Below are 16,765 nucleotides of genomic sequence, written 5' to 3'. Positions count from 1 at the left end.
TTTGTTCAATGAATGATTCATGGTAGTGCCAAGTTTTGCTTTGTATCCCTTTAGAGCACTGTAAAGAAAGAAAACGACAATTGGTCAAATATGAACAAAGAAACATAGAATATGACAGAACGGCCTATACAGATATCTTGAAATCTAAAATATGATTTGCAAACATAATTTCAGAGTCCATTGTGGCATGCTGAAGTTTGTTGTGCAGAATCTAAGTAATAATGGCTATTGCTTTAATCAGGGGGAGGCGGAGCGTCTTCCACAGTGGCGGGAGGCAACCAAAAAAGGTTTTTTTTTTGGTTTTTGGTTTTTGTTTAGTTAGGTCGCAGTGCAAAGATGACGTCTTATAAAGAGAATTAAACAAAAATTCTGATGAGCACAAGCTAATTATGAAAGACTGAAAAGACTTTTGTAAGTAACACAACTATGTTTATACATCTCAACTAAATGCGAGCGAGCTCTGGAAGTCTTAAAGAAAAAGGGGCTCCAAGTCGCTTTAATTTAATTTTTTTTTAAATGGAGAAAGGAATAGGGGGAACTTGTCAGAAGGGAAAGGACAGTAGAATAGAAAGAGTGGACGAGTCAAAGTAAAAGGGCAGTTATAAGAGGTGAAAATGAGGCGCTTCTAGCTCCAGAAAAGAGACACCCGCCAGAGATTTGTCAAAAAGAGGCATTTTAATAGGGGCATTTATCAGAGGTGAAATGGGCATTTTGAAAGGGGAAGGGGCTCATATAAAAAAAATAAAAAAGGACACTTATCCAAGGAAATAGGGCAATTATTAGAAATGAAACGGGGCACGTGTCAAAATAAAAGGGGCACTAATCAGAGGAAAAGTGCAATTATCGGAGGTAAAAAGGGGCATTTATGAGAAAGTCTTATCAGAAGGAAAAGGGCACTAGTATAAGAAAGGAAAAGGGGCACATGTCAACGTAAGAAGGGAAATTATCAGAGGTGAAAAGGGAAATTTCTGGCACCTGAAAAGAGGCACTCACCAGAGATTTTAAAAAGGCACTTATGAGAAAAGAAAATGCGCTTTTTATAAAGGAACAGGGGCATTTGTCACTTTAGACAGAACTCGGTTTGTTCGTTCATGCATTTGCGGTCCTTTCAATCGTAGGGAGTGGTCGATGGGCTTAAACCCTCACCGACCCAGTCCCAAACTTATTGATCATACATTAATTTAAGAGAGGCAAACAACCGAACCCCTTCACCCAGCTCCCCCCCCCCCACCCCCCCCCCCCCCCTCCACCCCAACCCCATTATTCTTCTATAACTGTGCCTGGTTTTTATACGGGCTCGTTATGTTTTGAAGGCCTCTATGTTTTGTGTTCTTAGAAGTTGGAGATTGACTTACATTTTGGAGGGCCTTAATTGTACACAGGGGCGTACGCAGGGGGGGGGGTTTGGGGGTTCAAACCCCCCTTTGGTATTTTTATGTGTGTAAACCCCCCTAAAAAAAACTAAACCCCCCCCCCCTTTTGGATTTTTTTTTTTTTTTTTAAATTATAAAAAATATGCCCACGGCTAACCTAAAAAAGGTAACCTTACCCCCCCCCCCCCCCCCCCCAACGAAGAAAAATGTCAAATTTTCAAATTTCGAGACCAAAAAAAAAAAAAGTGACCGCTTACCCCCCCCCCCCCCCCCCCCCCCCCCCCCCCCCCCCCCCCCCCCCCCCCCCCCCCACTGAGCGACTTTTCGGCCGGCGCGATTTTTAAATTTTTCGGGAGCAAATATTTTGGGCCCGATTTTAAAACCCCCCCCCCCTTGAAAAAATCCTGCGTACGCCCCTGATTGTACATTATTTTCTACCATCCAGTGGCGGATTTAGCTTTTTGCTAAGGGGTGGAGGTTGACCCAATGAGCATCGTCCACGAGCCACAAACCGGCTAGGCGATTCGTTGTTATTGCTATTTTGAGCATCATCCACGAGTCGCGTAGCGGCGAGGCGATTTTTGTTGTTGTTGGTTTTTTTTTTTTTTTTTTTTTTTGGGGGGGGGGGGGCTATTTTGAACCCCGTACAGGGGCGGATCTAGTTTTTTTTTTCGACGGTTTAATATTCATTCTATATTCATTAAATCTAACTATTCAGTCATTCATTTAATTTTTGTGCGAGTTACTAGACATAATATGGTGTTGCCCTTGGTTATATACCTTATTTAATATTTATTTTAATGATTTGCAATAGGAATTAGGAACAACTGTTACTGATCCAGTAGAATTAAATGGGACTATCGTGAATTGGTTGATGTACGCGGATGATATTGTACTAATATCCAAATTCCAAAACTAAAACGGAATGCAGACCTTGGTTTGATAGACTTGGGAATTACTGTAAGAAATGGTTACTCGAAGTAAATATTAAGAAAAGGAAAATGTTAATTTATAATAAGAATGGAAAGTTGTTGAAACAACATAGCTGTTATAAGACCGTGTCTAAACTTCCACGTTGTTATAATAACCACACAGGAGGCGTGACTTGAATTAGCTTCCCTTTAATAGTTGTGGCGCTGTAAAGCACATTCAACAATCGTGTGAATCCTTCAGTTTTTGCATATAAATGAAGAAAAAAACTAGGATCAACCAACATGGTTGATGTACCTTCGTACGGTCTTGTTTTGCGCTGTAGCGAAAGTGCTGATAGTCTCAGTTCAGGTAAAAAGGGTAATTATTCTGCCGCGTAACAAATACGGGAAAAAATAATGTCATGCCTTGACATCCCAACGCCCTAAGCGTGACGGAATGTCACAAAAAGTACAATCTAACATGATTTAAGACTAAATGGAACACTTATAAGATCAAAGAGAAATACAATGAAATCACTATCCTCTATAAATTGCCCATTAATAGCAATTTTTCTTCAAGCTGTTCAAATGTCCAGTAATCAACAATTCTTGAACCTTTAAATGTCTGGATTTTTCTTCAAGCTGTTTAAATGTCTGAACGTTCATCTCGCTTCATCAGGGATACAAGTTTTGTGATCGGCCTGGTGGCACGGGTCCCATCTGCGTATTTCACTTCGACGACTCTAACAAGGCCATCCTGTCCAGGCTGAGTCCCGACTACCTCGGCCATCTTCCACGACCCGCGTTTTCTGTCATCACCGATGACGAGGACGATATCGTTCTCTTCCACGTTGTCTGAAGATCGTTGCCACTTCTGACGTGGTGCCAACTTGTGGGTGTACTCCATCCATCTACGCCAAAAACCCTCCACCATTGTATTACACAGTTCACGGCGTTTCCGTAGATCTCCTTTGTAGTCCTCACAAGGAATATCAGGGCAGTTCAGATCTCCTCTCCCAATGAGAAAGTGATTGGGAGTCAGCGGTGGATGATCGAGAGGCGACGATGACATCGCAGTCAGGGGACGGCTGTTGATGAGCCCTGAAATCTTGCAGAAAACAGTCTCCCATTCTACGAAGGTAAGACGGTCAGCCTTCACAAGGTGCCTCATAGCTTTCTTTACTTCTTGGACCATGCGCTCTACTGCCCCTTGGTGGTGGGGTCCTCCCGGTGGTCCGAACTTCCACTCAACCTTATAACGTTGACAGTGCTCCCGGACCTGCGTTTGGTTCAGCTTAAGGTTCAGCTCATTGATCGTGTTGTCAGCCCCTCGGAAACAAGTAGCATTGTCACTAACCATCATGGCTGGTGCTCCTCTAATACTGACAAACCTTTCTAAGGCTTGAAGGAATGCCTGAGTTGATAGGTCTTGGACTACTGTCAGGTGGACAGCCCAGGTAACCGCACATGTGAATAAGGCACCATATCCCTTGGTCGTGGTATTACGATTCAGTTTCACCATTACTGGGCCTAGGTAGTCCACCAAGGTAGTCTTGAAGGGTGGCGAGCATGGGCTGACCCGAAACTCTGGTAAATCAGCCATCCTCTGGTGCGTCGGTTTGCCTCTATGTCGTCTGCAAGTGATGCAACAGCGTACAACACGTCGTGCAATTTTCATGTCCCCCACTATCCAGTACTTCTTCCGAACCTCATTTGCTGTCCGCAAATGACCACCATGAAGGGCATGTAGATGTCTATCGCATACCAGGAGGAAGCTGATATGACTCTTCTTCGGAAGAAGATATGGATGGCGAATGTCATACGACGGCGGTGCTCTACCTAGACGTCCACCAACACGGTACACTTCACTGTCCTCATCGAAGAATGGGTCCAGCTTCTGTATATTGGAATCTTGGAAGTTTATCTCCTTCTGAGCTTGTCTGACCCAATACAGTTCTGCCTCTTTGATTCGTTCGTTCGTGTCTTCTTAGATCAAGGTTACTGTAATCTTGATCTTTGGAGTAGTTGCTACAACCAGCCGTGTCAGACACGTTGCCCCGGGGTGCGAGATAGGACTCTTGTAGCGTGCCCCCATTTAAAACAATTATACAGTTACAGTTAACAATACATTCAATTAATAGTATGAAACTATTAAAATTACTCTCATGTTACGGGAAAAAATATTGCATATACATATATTATGAATCAATTGATTTGGTCGATCCAGTTCGATGGCACAAACACGGCACTACTGGACAGAGATCCTAATAATTACAGAGCTTGGTCTTGTTGCTCTGTTCGCCAGCAGTTTAAGGATATGGAATCCCGCGGCACATTACTCACAAGAGTTCTAACAAGCCAAGCTTATACAGAGCCTATAATAAGTAATGTCGTACATGTACCACCCACCCGATCGATCAAAAACTCATAACTCATAACTGAAAAAAAAGAGAAAAAAAAAGAAGACATTAGTAATACTTTTACTAATTCTAAGCTCAGGTTTCGTACATCTATTCACGAAACTATATTGAAATTCGAGGCAATAATGATGCAAACCAACAGATAACAATTTCAAAGTGTCAAATCTCTTCTACTCGAGCTCAGCTAGCTCAGCTCAGCTCAACTCACACACACACACTCTTTGATCATTCTTTGGGATGGCCATTCAGAGATCTGCCGGAGGAATTGCTTCAGCCATTGATTCCGGGGAAGCTCCTTGAGGGATAACACCCTCGCCGTGACCATCTGTAGCTTTGACCAGCTGGAGAACTTGGTAGCATCAACAATCGGGGAGTTCTTGGACACAGCATTCACAGTTACTGAGAGGGTCTTGGTGTTTCGGGAGTGAAACTTCTTCCGTTCAGGATCTCCCGGTTTGACAGGAACATTTTCTGGTGTCCTCGGCCAAGAATGAGGAGGTAGTCTCAAGTACTTTGGGCCCTTGATGACCTCCTGCATGTCTGTAACAACGCCTCCTCTGGAAATGAGATCAACAGCATTTTGATCCGAGGGAACGTAGGCGATATCCCTGTAGGGGTCAAATTCAGATGTGATCTCACCGACTCTATGTGCGACGTAAGATCGGAAGGTCTTAGACTGCCCTCTAAGCCAACTAATCGCTGTCATGCTGTCTGTCCACATCTTCCATCCGACTATGCTGAAGCGTAGAGCATCTATGATGGTGATCATCAGTCTGGATAGAAGGAGAAGAGCTTGTAGCTCCTTCCGAGGCATGCTTGTCTGTTTCAGAGGTGTCACTCTAGATCTGGCACAGACGAAGGATAGATGAGCTTCTTGGCTGTCAGCATGTGACCATCTCAGCCACACTGCAAAACCCATGGCGTCCTCTGAAGCATCACTGACACCATGCATGGACACCATGGGTAGGGGTCTCGTTCCCCTATAAGGCTCTGGTATCAGACATCTTGGGATCTCAATGCCGTCCATCTCATTAAGGTCTCTGTTGATCTTACTCATCATGGAGTAGAGCTCACTGCCTTGGTCAAGAGGGAAGTCCCAGTCAAGGTCCAGCTGCCACAACCTTTGAAGAAGAATCTTGGGGCGTACCAACAGTCCGGAAAGCATTCCAAAAACATTGTAATAGGATGCCGTTTGAGCAAGAATCTTCCGCTTGGTGAGGGTAGTATCCTCGAAGGGTTTGACCTTCTTCACTCTCAGTGTGTCCTTAGATAGATCCCAGCTGGTACCTAGGACAGTAGCAGTGTCTGTGTTTTCTGTCTCATCACAGACCTTCTTGACATTAGACTGCCACTTCCTTAAGTTGAAGTTTCCTTTCTTCAATGTCTCTGTCAGCTTGGACTTCAACTCTAGAGCTTCCTCAGCATTACTAACTGACTCGTTCAGGTCGTCCATATAGAATTGCTCGACGATCACTTTCTGTATCTTGTCATCATCTGGTGCATGCTCACGGGTCACATGTCTGAGGGTGATGATTGCTGCGGTTGGAGAGGGTTTATCCCCGAAAGTGACTGTTGTAAGCTCAAAGACTTGTATGGGATGGTTTGGATTCTCTCTGAAAACGAACCTGTGGAACCGAGCATCCTCTGGTGAAATCTTAATAGCCTGGAACATCTTGGATATGTCTGCGATCATGCCCACTTCATTTTCACGGAACCGGAGTGCTACCTCAAGAAGATTCGCGTTAACATTCTCTCCTTTGATGAGACAGTCATTCAGGGAACGCCCTTGGAACTTCGCCTTACCATCGTAAACTACCCGGACTGGAGTTGTTTTTGAGTCTTTAACAACCCCAAAGTGTGGAAGAAACCACATCCTTCTGCCTACATCCCTGTCTTGTTGCAACTCGTCCTGTGTAACCTGCCGGGAGACACCCCTTTCCAATTGGTCTCTCATTTGCCGGCAATAGACTTCCCACTCATTAGGCCGGTCTCGGAACTGGTTCTCCAGGCTCTTCTGCCTTTTAACTGCGTAGTCATAGTTGTCTGGTAGTTCTTCCGGAGATCGCTTCCAGGGTAAGCGAACCTCATAAGAGCCATCTGGTAGTTGAGTAACACTCTTCTGCATGGATTCAGTTTCTTTCTCGTCATCAGAGAAGCATTTACATTTCCTGGGCTCCAAACCAGCTGTCTCGAGTCCAATGAACTCCTCCAGGGATCCTGAAGCAGCTACACTGACGTAGTTGAGGAGTGGTGCTGCATTAGCTGCTGGGCCTCCTTGAACAAACCAACCTAGAGGACATTTAACCACAACTGGCTCATCTGGTCTGCTCCCCCTGATGTACTGTTCCCATACCATAAGGTGAGTATTGTCCACTCCAAGCAGCAGATCAATGACTGGTGATGGGGCCACATCTATCTCTACACCTGTCAAGTGGTCATAGGACTGTAGATGCTCAGGGAAAATGACAGGTGTATTCCCGCATGGCTTATCTATCTCAGTAGCTGTCAACGGATAAGACCAACTCCTTTGTAAATCCTCAATCTCACAATCAAGGACTCTCAGCTTCCGCTTGATATTACTGCCGCCAACAAGGCTAAGGTCATGATCCTGGAAAAGATCACCCTCCATTCTGGGAAAGATTCCTGTTCTCACGAGTGTGGCCTGACTGCCTCCATCCAACAGAATGCGTACTAGGTGTCGTTTGCTGCCACATCGTAGATATCCCATCACGGTAGGTAAGGTAGCTTGCAGTTTCCCTACATGGTTGATTGCAGAAGCCTGTATGGCACTGTTAGACTGAGTGGGCCTCACAGAGTCTGCCTGGTTAGCATAGCCACTTCTCTGATCCTTATCTCTGGCATCACCATGGGCTTTGGGACAGATGGCAGGAAAGTGCTCGTCACTACCACATGTCTGGAATCGGCATGGTGCCCTGAACTGGCACTTGTTGCGGTCATGAGGGGGTTTCCCTGCAATACAGTCGTTATGACCACAACGGAAACATACACCATTTGCTTTCATGACTTCATACTTCTCCTTGAGTGTTAGGGCTTTGAACTTGTTGCAGATCTTGAGGTAATGAGAGGAGTTCTTAGGATGTAGAGCACATTTCTGGATATCACGAGCATATGAAGGAGCCTCTCTGGAGTCCCAAGACACGGCTGCAGTCAAGGACTTAGAAACTCTTTTTGGTTCCATACTATCTGCGATGGTGGCTTTGGACTTCTCCATGAGAATTTGCTGCCGAAACAGCCACTTGCTTAATCCCGAAATGGAGTCCTCTACATTCTCATCCCGAACACTTTTGTAGTAGTCCATTCTGTGTTTCTCCGGGAGTTTTAGTTTTATTTGACTAAGCTTGATTCTGCTGTTTAGCTCTCCAGCCAGGCCGATGGTCTCAGCCTGGCACTCAAAGTTCTGAAGTACCTGGATGAATCGCGCCATAGCTGGAAGATTCACCTTTCCTTTATACTCGTATGGCTTGAAACCATCCAAATCTTGTAGCAAACTGTCCACCACTCGGTCCTTGTCATCAAAGCGTTCATCCAGCATCTCATATCCCATGCCCTCGCTACGCTTGAACAGCTTTTGACCAAGTTTCTCTCCCTTTGAGACACCATTGACTCCGCTAACTGGAAAAAACACTCAATTTCTGACAATTCCCTTGTGCAGTTTTGGAACATTTCCTTGTATCTCCGGTAATCTTTGATGTCACCATTAAATGATGGTAGTTTCAGTCTCGCCATCCTAGGGGCACAGGCACCTGCATATTGATTCTGAAAGGAGGTGCGGAGAGGAGAGCTTGGGAGTGTCACGTTCTGCTGTTGCTCGGGTGTCTGCTGTACTGATGGTGGCGACAACTGCTTGCTGAGAACTCTCCTACCAGCATTCAACTTCTGGACAAAGTCTGTCTCGCAGTTGGTCATCCAGACTTCCTCAGCCTCAAATTCCTCGTCATTCTCTATGCCTGTACAAGCTCTGCATGCTTCCCTTCCACCTTTACAAACTGTTCTTCAGCCTTGCTGATGTACTGCTTTAGAAGACTAAGGTCTGCAGATTCATCGGAGAGATTGACAATGGATGTTAATGTCCTCGTCAATTGTCCCTTCAGATTTCTCCTCACCAGCTTTAGAGTCTTCATGTCAGTCATCTTCAGTTGATAGTTATACAGCCTGCTTGTTGAAGAATGTTATAAGACCGTGTCTAAACTTCCACGTTGTTATAATAACCACACAGGAGGCGTGACTTGAATTAGCTTCCCTTTAATAGTTGTGGCGCTGTAAAGCACATTCAACAATCGTGTGAATCCTTCAGTTTTTGCATATAAATGAAGAAAAAACTAGGATATCAACCAACATGGTTGATGTACCTTCGTACGGTCTTGTTTTGCGCTGTAGCGAAAGTGCTGATAGTCTCAGTTCAGGTAAAAAGGGTAATTATTCTGCCGCGTAACAAATACGGGAAAAAATAATGTCATGCCTTGACAATAGCTTTAACATAAATCGTGAGGAAATCGAATAGCAGGCAGTATATTTAGTTCTTAGTATTTCTACATGTGGTTCATTTAGTAATAACTCTGGCAGAGAAATCTAAAAAGGTATTTTTTCGATTATTTGAATCATTTGGGGAGCATCTCCCGAATATGAAGATAGCTGTTCGTTTATTTAATTCTCTTGTTGAACCTGTCAGCTTATTTGGTTCAGAAGTATGGGGTGCTTTTGTAGTGAATGTTGAGAAATTGGTAAAGATTGAAAAGGGGAATTCGAAAATGTTTTATATCTTTATGTGGAAAAATGTGAAAACTTTGTACAAGTGATAAAACACAAGAACTGCTGTGTTTTTTTTTGTTTAATTATCTGTAGCAAAATGTAAATATACCTTGTGACGATGTTATTTCAATCAATTCAAATTCAATCTACAATTCCACCTACACACAAACTCTCTCTCTATATATTTACTAATCCTGGCCCAACATCTATCAAATTAATCTCTTCATCGCTCATCTGCCCTCATGACATCTTTCAGTATTTTCCCCTTCCTTTCCACTCTTTCCAGAATATTAAATAAAACATTATGTTCTGTCTCCCTCTATCTCTACTTCTCTCACACACACACACACACACTCACGCACACCCACATAATTTTTTCAATCTTCGCCCAACATCTATTCATCGCTCATCCCCCCTCGTTTCATCCTTCAATATTTCTCCCTTCCTTTCCACTCTTTCTGGAACAGCACATAAATCTTTCTCTCTCTCTCTCTCTCTCTCTCTCGCCTTCTTCCATCCAGTCTCTACATACACCACTATTCATTGCCTATCTCCATATCTCTTCTCTTCAATTTCTCTATCTTCTTACCAAGATTTTTTACCTCTCTCTCTCTCATCCTACATCTCTTAAAGCTATGGTCACAAATCAGAGCAGCGACCGACCGATCAGTAGCCTGCTCGGTCGCTGCTCTAATTAGGCATCGCCCAGCGATTAGGTCGGTGCCCGGCCGGCGACCGCCCAGGCACCGAGCGTATTTTGGGCGGCGAGTGAAAAGTGAGCAGGCGCCGCCCAAATTTTAACTCCGCGCTAAAACTTCAGCGGCGACCGAGCGATGCCCTAAAAACGAGCGGTGCCTGGGCGGCCGCCGCTCGGTGGCCGGGCAGCCGCCGGGCAGAATTGGTTAAAAATTCGCCGCTCGGCCGCCGAGCAGTCTACTTTTGGGTAATGTGACCATAGCATAAGTTACTATGCAGCAGTCATTTTACAATGAAATCATTCGTGTATGACGCTTCAATTACAACTAACACAAAATAAATAACAACCATATTAACAACACGGGTTACAACAACATCATTATTAATGCTGTAGTCAAACGTTTAACCGCCCGGTATCCGACCATCCATGGCTCTATCCGTTTTCAATTGGACGGTTTTGTTTTCCCATTTTTTAAAATATTTGTTTTAAAGTTTCGATTAATGCCCCTCTACCTGGCACTATATGCCTGGCAATGTCTCCTAGCTCAGTACTCGGTGTGTTGACTCACCACTCGGAAACTAGAACAACACTCCAATTTGTCTGTCATCTTGGTTTGAAAGTAATCTTTCTAAATAGATCTCAATATGTTGTTTACAATAATAATTCCTCCAATGTTTCTTCTATTACACATGGCGTACCACAAGGTTCTATCCTAGGTCCTCTACTGTTTTAAATTTACATTAATGATCTTACACATTCTTCTAAAAACGACACTGTTACTATTATTTGTGACAAGTTCACAAGCACAAATCAGCGCCTTCAACTGCATCTCGCAGTTTAAAAAAATAAGAAAACGAAGTAATTTTAAAGGCAATAATAGCAATAATAACAACAAAAACAATAATAAACATGATTGAACAACTTTCGACAAAAATCAACTCAAGGGCAATTTCAATAACCCATTGTACGTCCCATAGAATTCATATTCGGATTACTATCAAATGTTTCATTTCAAAAGGCGACGTACAAGGTAATGAAATTGTCTTTTAGCATGATTTTCCGAAAGCAATTGCGATCGTGTTAATAATAATAACAATAATAATAGTAATAATCATAATAATAATAATAATTATAATAATTATAATAATTATAATAATTATAATAATAATAATATAGTAAACAATAATAATACAAACAATAATAACGACGCATATGTTTGCGCTCCTGGGTTTGAATGCATGTTTGAAATGGTATATTGTGTCTAGGCTAGGCCTACTCGTTATTGTAAATTAGCATGATTGTTCATGTCTACTGCCTCGCTCGGATGACCACAATATCCTAAAGTGACAAACGTGACTTTCACTATGGTAACAAATTAATTCACTTGCTGTTTCCGCCTATTATTATTGTTACGTCCTTCACCATTGCAATCAATTCAGTTTTATTTAGGGGAACCTATAATCTACAAGCTAATGTTTATAATAGCTTTCTCACATTTCACCCTGTATAACCTATCATTTAATACAATTAATTTCGACGTCTTTACAAAAACTTGATTATCTAATGTCTTAAGTATATTTCATATTATGTTCTAATCTGTCATTAATGTGAAATTCTGTTATGTGGAATGGAAAACAAATAAACTTTAAAACTTAAAAAACCCAATAATAATAATAATGATAATAATAACAATAATAATAATAACAATAACAATAATAATAATAATAATAATAATAAGAATAATAAGAATAATATAATCAAATAAAATGTTCGCGAGAACATCGCACTTCAAGAACAATATAATACTCAAGATTAAACCATGTAAACTTTAAACTAAATTAGATAAGGCACTAGCTCACAAAAAAAAAATTAACTAAATCTTCAACAATCATTGTTCAAATAATGGTCATGATTTCAAAGTCGTTATCTTTCTTACCTGTTTCATGTCAATTTTCTTATCTTTTGTTGAGTATTTTTCCTAAAAACCGAAACATTATAAAGTGTATTTTACAATGTCTTCGTTTTAGGAAAAAAATACCCAAAAAAGATTTAAAAATTGACACGAAACACGTAAGACACTTTGAAATCATGACTATTATTTGAACAATTATTGTTGAAGCTTTAGTTGATTTTTGGTATGTTTTACTTTTAGTATATTAGGGTACTCTCCAATCCCAAGTCACGGGTCCATAGTAGGTGCACACTGTCTTAAATAAACCACTTTTCAGTTATAAAGCTTGGAATGCACAAAATCTTTTTCTTTACATCTAGAGCTTCCAGACCAAAAGTAAAAAGGCGTATAGGAGGAATCACTAGATGGTGTGTATTCTGTTTAACCAGGGAGATGTGATCTCCCTGGTTAAACTTCAACACGGAACGTAATTATGTCGGACCATCTTGAATCTTTTCCAGAGAAACGCGTTATGGCTTGTCTTTTTGTTTAAACTGTTGGTAGTCCTCCAATCACTAGTTTTACTGATGTTCATTCTGTTCTTATACAGTCCATATGTCGGCTCCGAAGTATTTTTACAAAATGTAGTCAAATTCGGCGTTTAAGTTCAGGAATATAAATTATTCTGCAACACTGGCGGTCACATCAGTATATCCTTACCCTTATCAGGAAACGAAGAATGATATTATGGCAAGAGGTTCCAAATGTTTTGTTTTCACCAAGCTACACAACGATGTCACGGTCTTCCCTTGTCCAACATATAAGCGATTTTGCAAGGAATTGAAAGTCTGCATGTCTATTCGAAATGGAGCAAGCGTACTATCGATTTACCTCTGCTGACGAATCTATGTGACGATACTTCTGCTCCCGAGTAATGAATATTATCCCGCCAAACTGCGGTATTTATACGGATTCTGAGGATCCAAATATCAATTCAATAAATTAGCAAATATACGCCCAAACTTTACTGCCATTGGTCAAAACAGCCAGCCCATGAATTACGATTGTTTTATTTTTGGCACAATTACGAATTCTCGGGGAAAAATTGTAAATAGTTTGGGGAATACCAGATAATTATAGGGGGGGGGGTCTGATAATTAGATAATGCTTTTCTAGATTGTTTGGGAGTGCGGAATCACTGTGGGGACAACAAGTGAACTGAATTTATGCTAAAAGAACTAATAAGTATTGGGGAAATGTCTGCTATTGTGCATAATATTCAAACTTCACAGCAGACAGAAGCCACAAAGTGTTGATTTTGGTCCTCCAAAAAAACTAGCGTCGATTTGGTAAAAGGGTAAAGTGCTCATTTTTAATCAGATCTTTTATCACAAGGAGATCATGAAGATATACAGTGTGAGCTTAAACAAAGTTTACACCTAGAAAATTGCTAATTTTTCAACAAACATCTATGAACAGTAAATATTTATACATCTTATGAAAAAAATTGTTTTACTAAATCATTGGTATCATTTGGTATTTGTTCACGATTGGATAAACAGGAGACAGAGTGCAAAAATCGACTTAAGCCAAAGTAATACATGTAATCTTTGAATAAAACAATTGGGATTTGGGTATTTATTCGGTCTTTGCAGATCCAAATAACATCCCTAACAAAATTAATCATGCCACACATATTAAATATCGAATATCAAATATCAAAGATCATTTGTGCGCGCGTGTGTGTGTGTGTGTGTGTGTGACTTTTTGTTCTGCAAAAAGCAAATGCAATGCATCTCACTGGATACATTCAATTCGTTCTCTCACTTTGATACTTTTGCGCAAGTCGATCGTTGCACTCTCACAAACAATTCCTCCTGTTCTTTCAAGCGTGAACACATACCAAACAAAAACGATACCAAACCATTCGGGATATAACATTCTTTCAAAACATGTATGATAACCTTTCGTTCATAGCTGACTTTCAAAATAGATGACAATTTTCTGAGAGTAATTTTGTTTTTGACTCACACGGTATAGGAAGTTGGTGCTCATACCTAATTCAGTTCAACTTTGGGCTATTTTGTGATTTTGATGTACATATGTCATATACATTCATGCACACATACATACATACAGTATATAGGCCTATACGTGCAAGTATTCGTTATGTATGACTTCCTTGTTTATATGTTATTCATAATACTGAATTTCAAATCGTGTCAGAGACTCAAACTGTTATTACGTCTTTCTTTATTGCTGTCGAATTCAGTTTCAATATTTCGTATTTTATTCGGTAAAAAATAATATACAAACTCTGCTTTTTAATAGCTCGGTTTCCCATTCACATTGCTATTTCTCTTTCATATTTACATGTCTATCAATGTTTTCATTCTGCATTCTCTTGTTAAATCTTATGTACGAGACAATCTTGTTATGTGTGTAACATGTCAAAATTGAACTGTTTTATGGTAAAAAGACCAATTAAATATATATCTATCAAAAGCTAATCAATAGCTCCACAGAAAGTGAAAAAGAAGAAACAAAGAAGTTGATAGGTTTGCAAACTTTGTACTTCAAAGAAGTAAAGAGTGTACACTGTTATAAAAAGGGGCAGCGTTATTATATTAGCCAGATCCACTCCTGCTCTGCACCCCACCCATGTTGATTAAGTTTCAATGAAAGGAATATAATCAACCGGATGATCATTTATGATCATGAGTCGGCTTGACGTCATCTTGTTGTCATGGAGTCATAGTATGTTTATTGCTATTATGTGCGTGTTCAAACATGTCCTCATTTCTTTTTAATTGTTTTGGCTTTGTTTATTTATTTAGGTTTATTTTGCCTTGTAACTTGCACATGAAATAAAACGAACCACAACACAATGAATGGTGTGACGTGTCATCGATCTGTACCAGTTTCCGCGTACATGTGGAATTAGTAAAATGAAATAAACAAACAAACAAAATTTTCTTTTTCAAAATATGACTAAGTATAGTATCATTTGTTTTGAGGACCTATGACAATGTGCTATTTTCCAATTTTCAGCATGCCTCAAAGAGAAAGAGTGCTCCATGATAAATCATCAGTTAATTCCATTTCAGTGTCCTTATAGAGGATTTATTTGCCAGTTTGAGATTCCCACAACTGCAACTTTTAAATATTCGTAACTTTCTGATTGTTTGTCTGATGTCATTCGCAATTTCACTTATCTGTTTATCTGATTTTGTTTTTCTTCATTCAATTTAATGTGTTGGAAAGGTTGAATTACCCTTACAATCGTTCACTTTGAAGGGTCGAACAAGAAATACTTCTTAATACTTCTTCATAAATTATTAAATGTACAAATTATCAGTGTAATGACTAATTTCAACGTGCAATATGATCTGGTTTCTTTTAGAACACAACTTGGAAGATGTTATCAAAGTTTATCCATATTGCAGAAAGTTAGATATCTTTATACTTTGTTCGATTAAAACTCATAAGAATTATGTTTTCACCTCTGAGGACTATTCCAATTGGCATGAGAAGTCCTCTTTATTACTGTTTTTTTAAATACATAGATTTAAAGTAACCTTTCTGTTTTAAACTTTGAAGACACAAATTATCAAGAAAACTAGAAAGACATGGTAGATGTAGCCAACCATTTGGGGGGGGGGGGTCAATGACAGTAAAAAAACAAAAAAACAATATGTTTACGTTTCAAATTTATGAAAGGAAATAATCTTCAATTTTGTGGAACTTTACTAAAGGTTTGCCTAATATTATGTGTGCGTTATTCAATTTTGAAACACACAATTTTGTCTGTGAACTTGTGCAACATTCAACAGGTATACATGTGAAATACTACATAGTCAGATAGTAGCACTCTTAAATAAAACATGAGGAAATCATGACGTCTGTATTGGCCGAGGCGATTATAATGATTTGTGGAAAAGAAAATATAAATTCAACATATTCTTCAGCACATCTACTTGTGTTTGTTCCAATCGAATCGTTCCTATGCATGTAAGCAGAGATAAGTGGCAGGCGCGTACGCAGGATTTTTTCAAGGGGGGGGGGGGGGGTTTAACATTTATAAATGGGTCCGAAAATTTCGCAACGACTCAGCCAGCCGCTGAATAAGCGGGGGGGGGGGGGGGGGTAAGAGGTCACTTTTTTTTTCTTTTTTTTTTTGGTCCCAAAAAAATCGCAACGACTCAGCCGACCGCTGAAAGCGGGAGGGGGGGGGGGGGGCGTAAGAGGACACTTTTTTTTTTTTTGGTCTCGAAATTTGGAAATTTGACATTTTGCTCAGTTGGGGGGGGGGTAAGGTCACCTTTTTTAGGTCGGCCGTGGGCATAATTTTTTTTTTTTTTTTTTTTTAAATCAAAAAAAAAAAATCAAAAGGGGGGGGGGGGGTTTAGGTTTTTTTTAGGGGGGTTTACATACATAAAATTACCAAAGGGGGGGGGGGTTAACCCCCCACCCCCCCCCCCCCTGCGTACGCGCCTGATCAGTGGTATAGTACCAACTGTATCTAAACCAAGAAAAGGACAATCTCTCGAATTAAAGAGATGTTTAATAAAGTCACATATTTCCTCCAACACCATTTATAAATGAGTTAATGATAGTAACTTTGACTTTGATTAGTTTGATCTAATTTGCGCACTCGATAAAAATGGCGCCGGGTTAGGACAAAAAATGACAACACTGTGGTA

General features: G+C 40.5%; 1 protein-coding gene across 1 annotated transcript; it reads right to left on the bottom strand.

The window, feature by feature from the left end:
• Positions 1–2,930: 2,930 nt before the first annotated feature.
• Positions 2,931–8,631, bottom strand: LOC100893156. Its single transcript, XM_011672614.2, has 3 exons — positions 8,469–8,631; positions 4,913–8,337; positions 2,931–4,181 (listed from the first exon to the last, which is right to left on the bottom strand). Exons 1-3 carry the CDS (start codon positions 8,629–8,631, stop codon positions 2,931–2,933), a joined length of 4,839 nt encoding a protein of 1,612 aa, XP_011670916.2.
• Between the last annotated feature and the right edge of the window lie 8,134 nt (positions 8,632–16,765).

Source organism: Strongylocentrotus purpuratus, unplaced genomic scaffold, assembly GCF_000002235.5.
Source record: "Strongylocentrotus purpuratus isolate Spur 01 unplaced genomic scaffold, Spur_5.0 spur5_scaffold_11, whole genome shotgun sequence".
Taxonomy (NCBI): domain Eukaryota; kingdom Metazoa; phylum Echinodermata; class Echinoidea; order Camarodonta; family Strongylocentrotidae; genus Strongylocentrotus; species Strongylocentrotus purpuratus.
The sequence above is the reverse complement of the archived record's forward strand: the minus strand, read 5'-3'. Positions and strand labels throughout refer to the sequence as shown.